Source organism: Schistocerca nitens, chromosome 12, assembly GCF_023898315.1.
Source record: "Schistocerca nitens isolate TAMUIC-IGC-003100 chromosome 12, iqSchNite1.1, whole genome shotgun sequence".
NCBI classification, from domain to species: Eukaryota; Metazoa; Arthropoda; class Insecta; order Orthoptera; family Acrididae; genus Schistocerca; species Schistocerca nitens.
The window spans coordinates 34358628-34373899 of NC_064625.1; the positions used below are offsets into that span (position 1 = coordinate 34358628).

Below are 15272 nucleotides of genomic sequence, written 5' to 3' on the forward strand. Positions count from 1 at the left end.
GACAACGATTGTTCAGGTATACATGCCGACTTCGCAAACTGAAGATCAAGAGTAGAGAAAGTGTATGGGGATATTGAAAGGGAGATAATTTTCTAATAGTCATGGGAGACTGGAATGCAGTTGTAGGGGAAGGATTAGAAGGAAAGGTTACAGGAGAATATTGGCTTGTTACAAGGAATGAAAGAGGAAAAAGGATGAGTTCTGTAATAAATTTCAGCTAGTAGTAGCGAATACTTTGTTGAAGAATCACAAGAGGAGGTGGTACACTTGGAGAAGGCCGGGTGATACGGGAAGATTTCAGTTAGATTACATCAAGGTAAGGCAGAGATTCTGAAATCAGATACTGGATTGCAAGGCTTACCCAGGAGTAGATAAAGACTCAGATCACAATTCAGTAGTGATGAAGAGTAGGTAGAAGTTTTAAGAGACTAGTCAGGAAGAATCAATAAGCAAAGAAGTGGGATACGGAAGTACTAAGGAATGAAGAGACACGCTTAAAATTCTCGAATGCTGCAGAAACGGCAATGAGGAATAGCCCAGTAGGCAGTACAGTTGAAGATACATGGCCATCTCTAAAAATGGCAATCACAGAAGGTAACGGCGAAAAAATTGTGAGTAACAGAAGAAATACTTTGGTTGATCGATGAAAGAAGGAAGTACAAAAATGTTCAGGAAAATGTTGGAAAACAGAAATAAAAGTCTCTGAAAAATGAGATAAAAAGAAGTGCAGGGAAGTTAATATGAAATGGCTGCATGAAAAATTGAAGAAATTGAAAAAGAAATGATTGTCAGAAGGACAGACTCAGCATATAGGGAAGTCAAAACTACCTTCAGTTAAATTAAAAGCAAGGGCAGTAATATTAAGAGTGCAGTGGGAATTCCAGTATTAAATGCAGAGGAGAGACTGGGTAGGTGGAAGGAATGCATTGAAGGCCTCTATGAAGAGGGGATGTTTGTTTGATATGAAGAGACAGGAATGGATTTAAAAGAGGTAGGGGATCCAGCATTAGAATTATAATGTAAAATAGCTTTGGAGGACTTACGATCAAATAAGGCTGAAGGGACAGATAACTTCCCATCAGAATATCTAGAATCATTGGGGGAACTGGCAACAAAATGACTATTCACTGTGGTGTGTAGAATGTATGAGTCTGGCGATATACCACCTGGAAAAATATCATCCACACAATTCTGGAGACTGCAAGAACTGACAAGTGCAAGAAGTATCGCACAATCAGTAACAGCTCATGCATCCAAGTTGCTTACAAGAATAATATACAGAAGAATGAAAAAGAAAATTGAGGATGTGTTAGATGAGGATCAGTTTGACTTCAGGAAAGGTAAAGGCACCAGATAGGCAATTATGATGTTGTGGATGATAACGGAAGCAAGTGTAAAGAAAAATAAAGACATGTTCATAGGTTTTGTCGACCTTGAAAGAGCATTTGACAATGTAAAGTGATGCAAGATGTTCTGAATCCTGAGAAGGATAGCGGTAAGCAATAGGGAGAGATGGGTAATACACAATATGTATAGTCTGGAACCACGCGGCTGCTATGGTCGCAGGTTCAAATCGTGCCTTGGGCATGGATGTGTGTGATGTCCTTAGGTTAGTTAGGTTTAATTAGTTTTAAGTTTAGGGGACTGATGATCTCAGCTGTTTGGTCCCATAGTGCTTGGAGCCACAGTATGTATAAGAGCCAAAAGGGAATAATAAGAGTGGATGACCAAGAATGAAGTGCTCTGATTTAAAATGGTGTAAGACAAGGATGTAATCTTTGGCCCTGCTGTTCAATATGTACAATGAAGAAGCAAGATGGAAATAAAAGAAAGGTCCAGGAATGGAATAAAAATTCAAGGTGAAAGGATATCCATGATAAGATTCAGTGATGACATTGCTATCCTGAGTGAAAGTGAAGAAGAATTACATGATCTGCTGAATGGAATGAACAGTCTAATGAGTACAGAATATGAATTGAGAGTAAATCATAGAAAGACAAAAGTAATTAGCAGTAGCAGAAATGAGGACAGCGAGAAACTTAACATAAGGATTGATGGTCACAAAGTAAATGAAGTTAAGGAATACTTCTACCTAGGCAGCAAAATAACCAATGACAGACGGAGTATGGAGGACATAAAAAGCAGACTAGCACTGGCAAAAAGGGCATTCCTGACCAAGAGAAGTCTACCAGTATCTAACATAGGCCTCAATTTGAGGAAGGAATTTGTGAGAATGTACATTTGGAGCACAGAATTGTATGGCAGTGAAACATGGGCCGTGGGAAAACCTGAACAGAGGAGATGTGATACTACAGATGAATGTTGAAAATTAGGTGGATTGATAAAGTAAGGAATGAGGAGGTTCTGGCACAGAATTGGAGAGGAAAGGAATATGATGAAAACACAGACAAGAAGAGACACGATGATAGGGGTGGGAGCTGTAGGGGGTAAAAACTGTAGAGGAAGACAGAGATTGGAATATATCCAGAAAATAATCGAGGACGTACGTTGAAAGTGCTACTCTGAGATGAAGTAGTTCACACAGGAGAGGAATTCTTGGCGGGTTGCGTCAAACCAGTCAGAAGACTGATGACTCGAAGAAGAAAAGATTATTGTAGGTAGAGGCTGAGATAATTTTTAGAGTTGATAATGTGGTGTGAGGATAACTCTTATCTGCATCTTTCAGAGAAGCTGGTGGTAGAGGAGCCATATGGCCTGGGTTGTGAGAAAGCCATTAAAAGCAAGCTTGTTACGTTCAGCTGCATGTTGCTTCATGGCGTGGTCCACTAAAGAGGTGTTCCATTTCCCCCCCGACATTCACAACATTCTAGTCCATTCCTATGCCACTCCTAATTCCAGTCCCTTCCCCCAGGGATCATATCCCTGTGGAAGACCCGGATGCAAGGCCTGCCCAATCCAAGCACGCAGCACTTTCTATTCCCGCCTTGTAACAGGCTCAGAGGCTGGACCACCTCTGAAAGCAGCCATGTCATTTACCAGCTCTACTGCAACGATTGCCCAGTTTGTTATATTAGTATGACTACCAGACAGCTGTCCACCAAGATGAAGGGCCACCACCAAACTGTGGAGGAGACCAAAGTGGACCATACTGAGGCAAAAAATGCAGCTGAACATAACATACTTGATTCAATGGCTGCTTCACAACCTGGGGTCATTTATATCCTACCCTCCACCACCAGCTTTTCTGAATGTGCAAATGGGCATTATCCTTACAACACATTTTTTGCTCCTGAAATTATCCTGGTCTCAACCTATGATAACCTATTGTCCACACACCTTCCCCTCAACAGTTTCCACTCCCCCCCATCTGTTCTGTAACCTCTTCCCAATTCATGTCACCTCACCCTCATTATGAGCTGCCCTTTGCCAATGCACTCATAAGTCTTTTCCCCTCTCTGTAGTCCCTCCCCCCTCCTCCCTTCCTCTTGACACTATCTCTGACAGCCTTGTCCTGCCAATTTCTAGTCTCTGCACATTGTCAGGCAGCACTCTTATTCCCCCACCACCCATACACTTTATTGGGAAGATGAACACATTATATGTGTAATGGATATCCTGCCTCACTCCCAATTGCTGCTTTCGTTCAAGGCAAGAGTTGCAGTGTGGCCCAGAGTGGCAGGAGGTAGCGATCATGCTTGCGTGACGTGTGCCTGCTTTGTGTGTGTGTGTGTGTGTTCTTTTCTTTTCTGAAAAAGGCTTTGGTCGAAAGCTTAATGTGTAACAGTCTCTTTGTTGTGCCTGTCTGGAACTTAAATTGTCATCTTTACAGTGAATAGTGATGTATCCTTCCACTATTGAAAGGAATTTTCACTAATTACAAGCCTTTCATATAAGAGATTGTTGCTGAATTAGTAGCAGTGTGGGATGATAGAAACACAGCACATGTAGAATGATTTTCCAGTTTTTATTGTAATCCAAACTGAATATAATAGGTCTACAGATATGGATGTTTACCGAGTCGCGTGACCTAATCTCGATGCTTCCTTCCTGCTGCACAATACTGCATACTTACAATAAAAACAGGCCTGCTGGAGACGACAGTGACCAGCTAATGGACTACTACCCAAACAAATAAAGTGGTCGAATACGCCCCCCCCTTCCATGATGGTGCTTGCAAATTCGTATGTTTTACATAAAAGGTGGAGGCCTGCTAACAAATATCATGTTCAGTTCATTAATGAATTTTCAGAGGGTTTGGTGGAGTAAGGTAGCCTTGTTGAATCAACTTCCATCCAAAACAATTCACCTGTAAATAGACTCGGTGAAAGACGCTTTCGTAAATTGATTCCAGCTTCGGAAAAGTCAAAATGACCCCAGAGGAGATGATGTATGGTCTGGACAGAAAGAAGCAAAGAGAGATACCAGATACAGTTGTGAAAACTGTGATATAGGGCTTTGTTTTCCAGAAAGCTTCAAAATTTCTCACACTAAAGCAGATATAACTAAACAATTTCCAATGAAGAAAATCATATTTACAAACTTTTTTATGTTTAGTACCAACAAATTCTAATCTTATCTCTGTTAGAGAAATTAAGATGAAAAAATATTTTGTTTGTGAGAACACATTTTTATTTCAGTAGATAAAAAAAAATGTCATTGATGTGAGTCTACATTTTTGTAAGCATTTCATGAAAAAAGACCTGTCTTTCAAATGCAATAAATTGATTTAAATTCTGTGCAGTAGAACCTCCTACACCAAGCTCAGAAAAACTGTGAAAATGTGCAATATCAGCTGGCTGAACAACCTTAGCCACCCAGACTTCAAAGTGTTAATAGCAGTTTTATCAAGATTTTGAAGAAAGTGTTATTGATTACTGTTTTGCTCTGTTCGTAGGCTGCAGGTGGTGGCAGTGGTGGTCACAGAGTTAGCTTCCCATTCTTCATGGCCTTCAATTCTCTGTTGAACAATATGGAACTTATCAAGCGCATATATCTCAATGCGACAGGTGGACATCGCAATGTGGAGGTTACAAAAGGTACAGAGCTGCTATTTTTTGCAACCGTAGTTGTAGCTAGTAGACCAATTGCTACTCAGAATTTCAACAGTAGTTTGAAGTGTGTATGCCTACATTTGTTTAATTATGAATTCACCCATTACTTTCATATTTGACATGCATTTTTGCTTTTTGCGAAACAAATTCCCCAGTACCCACTTCTGGTTGGTCTTGTATAAGATGTGATCAAAAAGTAATGAGAATTTTTCAGCATACGATTCTCAGCTTCTTCTCCTTCATATCTCTCTCTCTCTCTCTCTCTCTCTCTCTCTCTCTCTCTCGCACACACACACACACACACACACACACACACACGTGTTCCTGATGTCTGTCTGCACTTTCAGCTGTTTTGAATGTGTGTATTTTTGTTTGCAGTCAAAAAGCATATACATATTTTTGACTGCATGGCGAATTTTTACTTTTGAAAAACATGGAGCAAAGAATTTCCAATGAATTTTGCTTGAAAAATGGAATAAAATGCTGCACCACATTCGAGATGTTGACTGTGGTTTTTGGCAACTGTAACATGAGCAAAGCAAAAGTTTACTGTTAGTATAAACCTTTCAAAGAAGGTTGAGATGATGTTGAGGATGAAGACAACCCTGGATGCACTAGCACATCAGTTATTGATGGCGATCTGTAAGAAGAAAAGAAACTGGATGTGTAAAATTGCCAAATCACAATCAAGGGGGTTTCTGATGATGTCAGCATATCCTTTGGCTCATGCCTAGCATTTTTCAAATATTTTGGGCATGAAATGTGAAGCCCCAAAGTTTGTTCCGAAATTGTTGAACTTTGACCAAAAGCGACATTGCATAGACATTGCTTAAGAATTGCTCAGTGAATTCAACAATGATCCAGAACTTTTAAAGATGGTTATAACAGGTGACGTAACATGGGTATACGGGTATGATGTTGAAACCAAGGCCCAACTGTTCAATGGAAACTGCCTGAAGAGCAGTAAAAAAAAAAATCAAGCAAGAGGTTCTTCTTATTGTTTTTCTTTGATTACAATGGGATAGAGCATCATTAGTTCTTGCCTGACAGTCATACAGTCAATAAGGAATTCTACTTGGAAGTTATGTGCCATTTGCTTGAAGCAATCCAAAGAAAATGACAAGAACTGTGGCAGAACCACTAGTGGAAATTGCATCTCAATAATGCTCCCTCTTGCACCTCAGTTCTTGTTTTTGATTTTTTGACACAAAACAAAACCGTTATGTTGTCTTGTCCACCATATTTGCCGGGTATGGCCACATTCTACTTCTTTCTATTCCTGAGGCTGAAGAGGATCATGAAATGACATTGTTTTGCCACCACTGATCAGATAAAAACAGAATCGTGGAAGGAGCTGAACACGATAACAAAAAGTGAGTTCCAGAAGTCTTCTAAGATTGGAAAAAGCACTGGCACAAGTGTATTATATCCAAGTTGGATTACTTTGAAGGGGACAAAGTTGATGTTGGTGGAAAAACCAGAGATCTTAAAAAAAAAACACTCCTTGATCACATCTCATATATACCCCAAAATTTATTTTGGAAATAGCGGCGAAATTTCATCTTCCAGAATCGATGTAATGTAATTTTGCAAATCCGTTCCTTTGTCACATAATTTTAAACCCCATATGAACTTTTCCATTTGTTTCATTTTTCTTTATATCATTCTTTTTACACTTGAAATCTTTGTTCATGTATTTTTAATTAATTTTATGTATTAATTTCAATTTAATTCCTTTTGTTTCATTACCCTATTTTTTTGTCCATATTATTGTGTTCATTATATCTATTTCTCATTTTCTTTGAATTTTGTTTTTGCTTAGAAACCCATCTTCCATTTCAATTTTCATCTGCATTATTTTGTCTGTACTGCAATGAGTATCTAGGTTATGTTTTAAATACTTGTATGATGATTATCATGTAAAAAAATTGCACATTTGGTAACAAAAGTATATTTTTACACCATTGCACAAATGTAGATTATTTCTTCTTTTGTTTTTTAACTGATAGATTGCATTTTTCAAATAATTGAATATTATAATAGATAAATATAGTTAAACTTGTATTCACAAAAATTCTGAATGAAAAAAGAATGATATAAAGAAAAAATGAACCAAATCAAAATTTCATATGGTAGTTAAAATTGTGTGACAAAGGAATTGACTTAAAAAATTAGATTTGAACCAATTAATTGAATAAAGATAATGGTCAAAATCATTTCAATAAAGATTTGCAAGTTTCTTTTTTTAAAAGAAAAGAAACTAGTGCACTTGACAAGATTCGAACCCACAGCCTCCTACATGTGAAGCTGTCATTCTGTCCATTACACCACACAACCAGACCATGTAATGCAACTTTTTTAATACTATTGAGTGACGCACAAAATTCCGGATTTTTATTTTATTTCCATTACTCGCAAGTGTGGGGCCACCAGAATGAATGGCTGCAGCGTGTGATACCTGGGATCTGAACATACATCACGGTATGGTTGTCAGGATAATCTTGGCAGAAATTCAGAACCAGACAGTTTGCAGCTTCAAAAGTGGAGTTTTATTGACCCCAAACCTATTCTCTAAGGGGCCACAGATGTGTTGCATTCTGCAGCGACGGGGGGCTGCCACAGACAGACTAAGGGGTGTATTGCCTGAAGAAGTGGAGCAGCCAGAAAACACGTCCAGTCAGTGGGGGAGCTGACAGGCAAGAGACTGACCCAGTGGTACTGAAGCACTCTCGCCAGTTAGCTCCGTGACCCCAGGTGACCATTTCTGGCCCTTTTATTGGCTAGTCGAGGGGCACTTGGTTAGCAATACTGACATAAAAGCACCCTACGGTCACCAGCACTTGCTGTGAAAGCCCATATGAACTGAGTGTGGGGTAGCTGCATCTCTGGCAGCATCCGGTGCTGCATCAGCGCAGGCTCAGCCATAGTTCTAACACGGAGACACAGTTCCAGATGTATGAAATGCAAAGGTTGAAAGAAAGAGAAATTATCTGTCAATCCTTTCATTAATCCTTCAGTGTGACTGCTCACCGTGCACTCTCGCAACTGGATTACCGTGTCTGATCTGTCGTCAGGGTTAGATGTTCTCTAGTTGCCTCCACATGGGAATGTGGAAGTGAGCCTGAGTACCATCACTTAGTAGTCACATTACCATTCGTGTCACCAAAGGCACGTCTTCCAGCAGGGGAGGTAGGATCACCCACAAAAAGTGCAGGCATTGTGGAAGAATGGCTGCTCCCATGATGCAATCATCAATCGTCTATGATGCACACATCCAGACTGGACCAGCTTCGCTCCCTTCGTACAGCAGGGATTCTCCGTAGCCCACAGATGGGTGTCATGAAGGGTGACGATATCACCCCTCGTACAGCCGGCATCATCTGTGAATAGGACGGACATCAGAAACTCCAGCACGATAGTGGTTTATGTGATGAACCAGCAACAAAACAGTCGATGCAGAGGCAAAAAGGTGTGCGTACATTGTCAGTGATACAGATAGTCGCAGTAAGTGTTGTTGTGGAGAATGTCCCATACAGTCGTCTGCCTTACTGCATGCTGATGGGCTGTCTGCCTGGTGCTGAATCGGGGTCATATTCTACAGTGTTTTAACACCTGTTCCTCCAGGGCCCGAGTATGAGAAAAAGTTGCCCTCGTCTTCAATGTACTGCTCAAATAGACAAAAATTCACTTATAATTCTCAATTTTTTTGTAGCCCATCAGTTTCAGTATCTCTTATCTCTCTGAACACAGTTTAATGCTGTAACATTACTGTACACACATACTGCGCACTTGCATATTTCGAGATACGAGCAATGTGTAATACTCGTGGCAGTTAATGGTTGCCGTTTGCTGTGTTATACATTTTTCTATTGACCAGAAATAGTTGCAAATCCTTATCCCTAACAAATAATGTAGATACATATCACTTCTCACTGTGATTTAAACAGTTCTGTTTGCAAAAAAGAAAGTGTGTAATACCTTTCCCGAGGTGTATTAAAAAAGTATCGAACATAGTTGTTTCTGGTGTAAACCAGTGAAATGTAGGGGAGACTTTCTCAGTGGAGATGTGGGGCAGGTCATTAGTGTGCAGGTGCGAAATTTTCTTGACAGCAGAAAGCGTCAGTCACTGGCAGTCAGCCTATCAGACAGGACATGTAGTGATCGCCTATTCAAATTCCAGTAAGTGGTAACATGATGGAACAAATTGAGCAACAATATTGCCTCAAATTTTGCCAAAAACATGGTGATACCAGAGTGGAAACCATTTCCAAGATCCAACAGGCTTTTGGGAATGATGGTATGAGCAACATGTGGATAAAGGAGTGGCACTACATGGCTAAACAGCAGTGGACAGTGAACCACATTCAGGCAGACCCACACCAAGCATAAATGACAATGTCATTAAGCAAGTGTGCAATTTGATGATGGATGGCCCTTGTATCACAGTGTGAGAACTTAACAGAGGAGATAGGGATAAGCATTGCGTTGGTAGCTTCAGTTTTGACCAAAAATTTGCGAATGAGGAATGTGGCCACAAAATCTGTATCAAAACTGCTGACATTGTAGGAGAAGCAATGCCATCTGGAAACTGTGAATCACGTGGCGGACAAAGTAAAAAATAATCCCAACACTTGTAACACCACGATGTCAGGTGATGAAATGTAAGTTTACGGGTACCACCCAGAAGCAGAGGTGCAGTTATTGCAGTGGATATAACCGACATCACCGAGATGATAAAAAGCACAGTATTGTCAAGGCCAGGATGGTGGATCATAACTATGCACCATAAGGCCAAACCAGATCCTTCTTCATCTTCATGATGGTGAGCACAAAAGTCAAGATTTGTCGGCAGAAAAAACTCGGCAGCTTCGTCACGATAACGCATCCTCCCATTCTGCTTATCTGATTCAGACTTTCTTTGCCACACGCAATGTTTCCTCGATTAGTCAGGCTCCCTACATTCTCAAGACGGCTCTGTGTGATTTTTGTCTATTTTCCAAGCTGAAAGTGCCTCTGTGAGGAGCACAATTTGCATCAGGAGAAGATACCCTGCAGAATGTGAAGACCCAGCTGATCACCAGTCCAAAAGACAAATTCCATAAGTGTTGCCAATAAAAGGAGTGCTGGGAGAAGTCTGTGCATTACCAAGGAAACTACTTTGAAGGGAATTAGGGTTCTATACCTCCAAATCTATAAATATATTTCTTCCTGACAAAGCTACATTACTTTTTGAACACGTCTTGTGATAGCCTTGCTCCCTCTGCTAAGTATGACTTCTCACCATTAGGTTTTAGTACAGTTGCACTGTTTCTCTTCCTCGCATAAATGTTTAGAATATTAGTTTCAATGCTAGACCAAACATTAATAATTTAAACATTAAGAGCTTTTAAATACAACTTTCTCTCTCCTCTTTCTTTCTTCAGTCAGTAGATGCCAGTAGCCACAAGCAAGTGGCATAATATAATATTTTTCAAAACAGATTTTATAAAGTTGGCATAAGGATGTATTTAGCTATCAGAAACAATTTTCACCTCAAACTCAATCTCTCCCTAATAATTCACCCATATATGTGTTACCTAACTTTATTATGACCGTGACTGCCCTCTTATGTGGTGTAACCTTTGTAATTAGTTAACTACTCCTTTGTTTCATTACTGTTGCAGAGGAGTTTCTGCATTCTGCCCAGATGATGTCTCAGATAACACCGCTTGAAGTTGACATCCTGTTCTTGCTTTGTGATCTCCTCCATCAAACAGGGTAAGTTATTTTCACCAGTATATTGTAGCCTTTGGCAAGTTTGCCAAATAATGATTAGATATTGTGCTTTTTATGGTGTGTTTGTAGTAACTGATTATGTTCTCTCAAGTTCATAAGTAGTGTTGAACATGTTGTCTGCATTCAAGAAAAATTCATGCTAAAGCAGGTTATATTCTGAAATGTGATACACGCTTCCAAGCATCCTTTAGAACAGTTTTCACCCCATGTGCCTTGTGATACCAGTTTTGCTTTTTCCTGGCCGACGGCATGAGGTTAAAGAAAAGAATATAAAACAAAGTTATTACTTTCCTTTGTTTAATTTTGAACATTTATGAGAGAATGTGTCTCTTCGACTAACAAAGGGTCGTTCATTTTCTTTGTTTCTTGCTTACTTGGAAAATCAGTTATTTGCCAGCAAGACCTGGGGAGTGGGAGGAGCATCGTCAATGGTTTGGGTGATTATTATTATATTCTTATCTCTTCTTCCGCGCATCCTACTTCTTAATTTATTAACTATACTGTTGGAAGAACAATAAATGAAACCTCTTTGAACATGAATTTTACTTACAGTACTGTAGTTTGAATCTGTTATTCCTTCACTGCTTGTCTGTTGCCATATTTACACGAATATAAATCTGTGTGATTGTAGGGAATGCCAAATAAATGTGCACAGAATTGGTGTTATAGTAGTTGTTACGGGACATTAAGAGATTTTGGGTTGTGTAGTCTTTTTGTTGACTATTTCGGAATTAATTTAGTGGATGCTGGAAAAAATACCAAGGCTAATAAAACAAAAGTTTTTTTGTGGGATTGTACTGCACTCCAAATAAAAATACTGGTGAACTTCAATATTTTCCATTTATTAACTCTTGAACTCGTCAACTTATGAACAGAAATATACCAGGTGAGAACATTTTGGAAGTAATAGTGTAGTTATTTTAAGCATTGGTAACATGGCTTTGTTTTCAGATGTAAAAGTAAAGTACGTTACTTGCTTGTGTAATATTTGTTTTATTTTGCATATCCTAAACAACTCAGAATTTTAACTAATAATTTAACTGTGTTTTCATGCTGTATTCATTTAGTTTTCCCACAAACCTTGTAATATTTAAAGCTTGTTTTTAGACACAGTTCCCAGAATTTAGAAACACATGGAAGAGGAGTGAAGAGATAGGAGAAACTGTGTGCGGTGTGCTTACGATGTCTAAATTCTGAAGTAATTTATTATAAGTTAGTAATAATTTTGCTTTTCAGGATGTTATGTTTATCCACAAATGGTTAATATATGAACTAAAACAAAAGTAGCTACACAAAGCTCAATAAAGGTAAGACAATTGGTACAATTAGATATGAGTTTATTTACATATAAATTTTTTGCTTTTACTTTTGTGTGCACGTTCAAAATGCAATGAAATACACAGAAATAACTTCTTGAATTCAGAAATTGCATCAAAATACAGATAACTGGACGTAATTAATCACTTTCTCTGTTCTGAAATGGCACCACTGATGATTGCTTGTACTATATCTGCGAAAGTGTCCGTATTTCTTGACCAGTAAAAAAAAAAAAAAAGATTCAGCATCCACTTTCATATATGTATAATGTAATTGTGTAATATAGTTATCAGTAGAGCATTCGATCTGGCAGATGACCGAATTATATTCTTGTAAATATGGTTACCTTTTGCTATTCCCCTATTATTTCTCGCTCGTACATTGCAAGCTCAGTTTCTTTTAATATCCTATTCTTTATTAACTTTTGACTGCAGCGGAGAGAGAAGACCTGGCTAATTCAGTTTTTGCGCTACCAATCTTAATTTTCAGGAGGATCGTGTACAACGACCTGCAGGCGATAGCTCCCGAACAGTATTTCAAGCAAATCACAAAACGGCTGGCTGAGATCAAGGCTGTGTCGGTGAGTTGGATACTGCTGATGCTGCTGCAATGACCCACTCTGGGGAGAGAGGAGGAAAGAGGGAGAAGTTCAAAGAAAGAGAGAGGCAGCATCCCTGTCAGCACTGCGGCACTAGTGAGCTCTGATCCTGTGTGAATCTTGACCCGGCCGTGTGTCACATTTGCTTTCTTTCCCTTAACCTGTTTTCTGACTGTATTGTGCATTAAAGGCTTCACGAGTGATGAATGTAGGTTCCCAAGGCGGGAAGTGAGCGCGGGAGATTTCCGCTTTAGCCTTGCCGCACAGAGGAAGGACGGGACTGCCGGGCGTGTATTGCAGGTCCGCAGGCTGCACCCGTAAGGTTTGGGAGCTTTTCCCATTCACAGAAAAAGGAAAAAAAGAAAAAAAAATCGCTAACTGTAAGCTTTCATGTTGCTGCAATATTTTGTCCCTACACAGCTGTAAATATGAACAAAATCTTGTTCACCGTTATTTTTTTAGCTGTTAGTGGGCAGTGGCATGAAATGTGTGGTACTAGAAGTGGACAATCTTTATCGAGTTTATTAATAAGACTGACTTCTTCCTTTTCCTTGCAGTCACCAGAGGAGAGAGGCATCTTCATCCAAATTCTTGAAAGCGTCTACAGGTTCACACTCGGATCCGTTGGTGGTGGTGAGTGACAATGTTTTTAATTGTAATACAATTTTCTTGTGAGCAATACCCTTACAAATTCCATTGATGTTCATACCGTTTAGGGTTCCATAACTCTACTGGTAAAAACAGAACCCTTATTGTGTCACTTTGCTGTCTGTCTGTTAAAAACCCTTTTTCTCGAGAACAGGTAGATGTTGAAATTTGTCACATACTAAGGTCTGTGGTCCCTTGGTGGTGTAAAAAATTAAAGCTTTTAAGGCAATGCAATCAAAAAATATGGACATTTATGTCACATAGTTTGATACTCACAAACTCACCAATCAAATTTGTAGGGTACTTCCTGTTGACCTGGACTCATGAAATTTGGCAAGAAGCAAGGTTTCACAGTGCAACTTTAGGGAAAAACCTGAAAATTGTTAATTTGAATTATATCACACTGAAAAATATTTCTGTCTTCTTTTGTTATCCGAATTTAAACTTAAAACATTCTCAAAAGTCTTGGCTTTGCCGTGACTGACTTTCCAGTATCAATATCGATAACAGGCAAAACTCCCTGGCTGGAGGAATGGTCTTATACATAATTACGTTTGTACAGAACCCTAAGTGTGCAAGTTCTACTTGCACCTGACTGACGTGATAGTATTGAGTCTGTGCGATAACCGACACTTCCAGTCACAAAGATTCGTTACTTTTTGTATTGTACGGTGCATTTCGGGCACTAACAACACCTGGTATAGAACCCATGTTGTGTGATATAATAAAACACGAATACACTGTCCAGTCACGTTAATGTGACCACTTGTCACATGCCTGAATAACCACCTTTTGTAGCACAGACCACTCCGAGATGTGCAGGAAAAGTGTCAGCGAAGTTCTGGAAGGTACCGACAGGGATGTGGAGACATCCCAACTCGTGCGCCACAGATAGCTCTGTTAGGTTTCTGGTTGAGGATCCACGCTGCAAACAGCCCATTTGATGTGGTCCCACAGATTCTTGGTTGGGTTTAAATCCAGGAAGTTTGGTGACCAGGGTACACAGTAAACTCATACTGATGCTCCTCAAACCATGTGCGTATACTGCCAGCTCTGTGGCATGTTGCATTGTCTTGCTGGTAGTGTGTTGTGCTGAGGAAAAACAAACAGCATTTAGAAGCGGACATGGTCTCCAAGGATAGATGCATATATATGTTGATCCATTGTGCCATCCAGAATGATGAGATCACATAGGCAATGCCCTCTGGTCTGGACTCTTCCAGCAATTGCTGCGAGGTGTTTGCTTTCAGGCATTTCATGACACATCAATGGCTATCTGTCCGATGGAGCATAAAACTTGATTCATCTGAAAAGGCCACTTTTTGCCACTCAGTGGACATGCAGTTGTGGTATTGGTGTGCAGATTCCACCTTCTGTTGTCCATGAACAGCAGTCAGCATGGGTGTGTGGATCACGAACAGTTTACAAAGTTAGCAATTTGAGAAATGCTCCCACCCTTGTCCCGAAAGTCAGTTATCTTGCCCTTTTAGATGTCAAATTGCTGTATTTCAACTTTACAACAATGATTGCATTGTTTTTCATGTCTCACTTGTATGCTTTATATGCTCTCCACTCCTAGTGCTGCCACCTGTCACCTGTGAAGGGTTATTGCCAGTTGATGTGGAATGTAGGCAGTGGTCACATTAATGTGACTGGACCTTTAATTTGTGACTGAAGGGACGTGCTGTTATATTTTGATGAAAATTCCCGGATGGAACAATACATAAAATAAGGGAATAGCAACCACTTACCTGTAGCAAACTCATGTGTGTTGTAGCCATTGGAGTGCATTTGGATATATATATATAACAGAAGGAAACATACCTCGTGGAAAAAATATGTCTAAAAAGAAAGATGATGAGACTTACCAAACAAAAGCGCTGGCAGGTCGATAGACACACAAATATACACACAAAATTCAA

General features: G+C 39.6%; 1 protein-coding gene across 3 annotated transcripts in view; it reads left to right on the plus strand.

The window, feature by feature from the left end:
* The window catches only part of LOC126215379 (calcium-binding mitochondrial carrier protein Aralar1), a 725301-nt gene that overhangs the window by 623451 nt on the left and 86578 nt on the right, over positions 1-15272 (plus strand). For all 3 annotated transcript variants that reach the window (XM_049942072.1, XM_049942074.1, XM_049942073.1), the window contains 4 exons: positions 4856-4997; positions 10676-10769; positions 12594-12684; positions 13260-13335. In XM_049942072.1, the coding sequence (XP_049798029.1) occupies positions 4856-4997; positions 10676-10769; positions 12594-12684; positions 13260-13335 (403 nt within the window). The remainder of the gene's footprint in view (positions 1-4855; positions 4998-10675; positions 10770-12593; positions 12685-13259; positions 13336-15272) is intronic.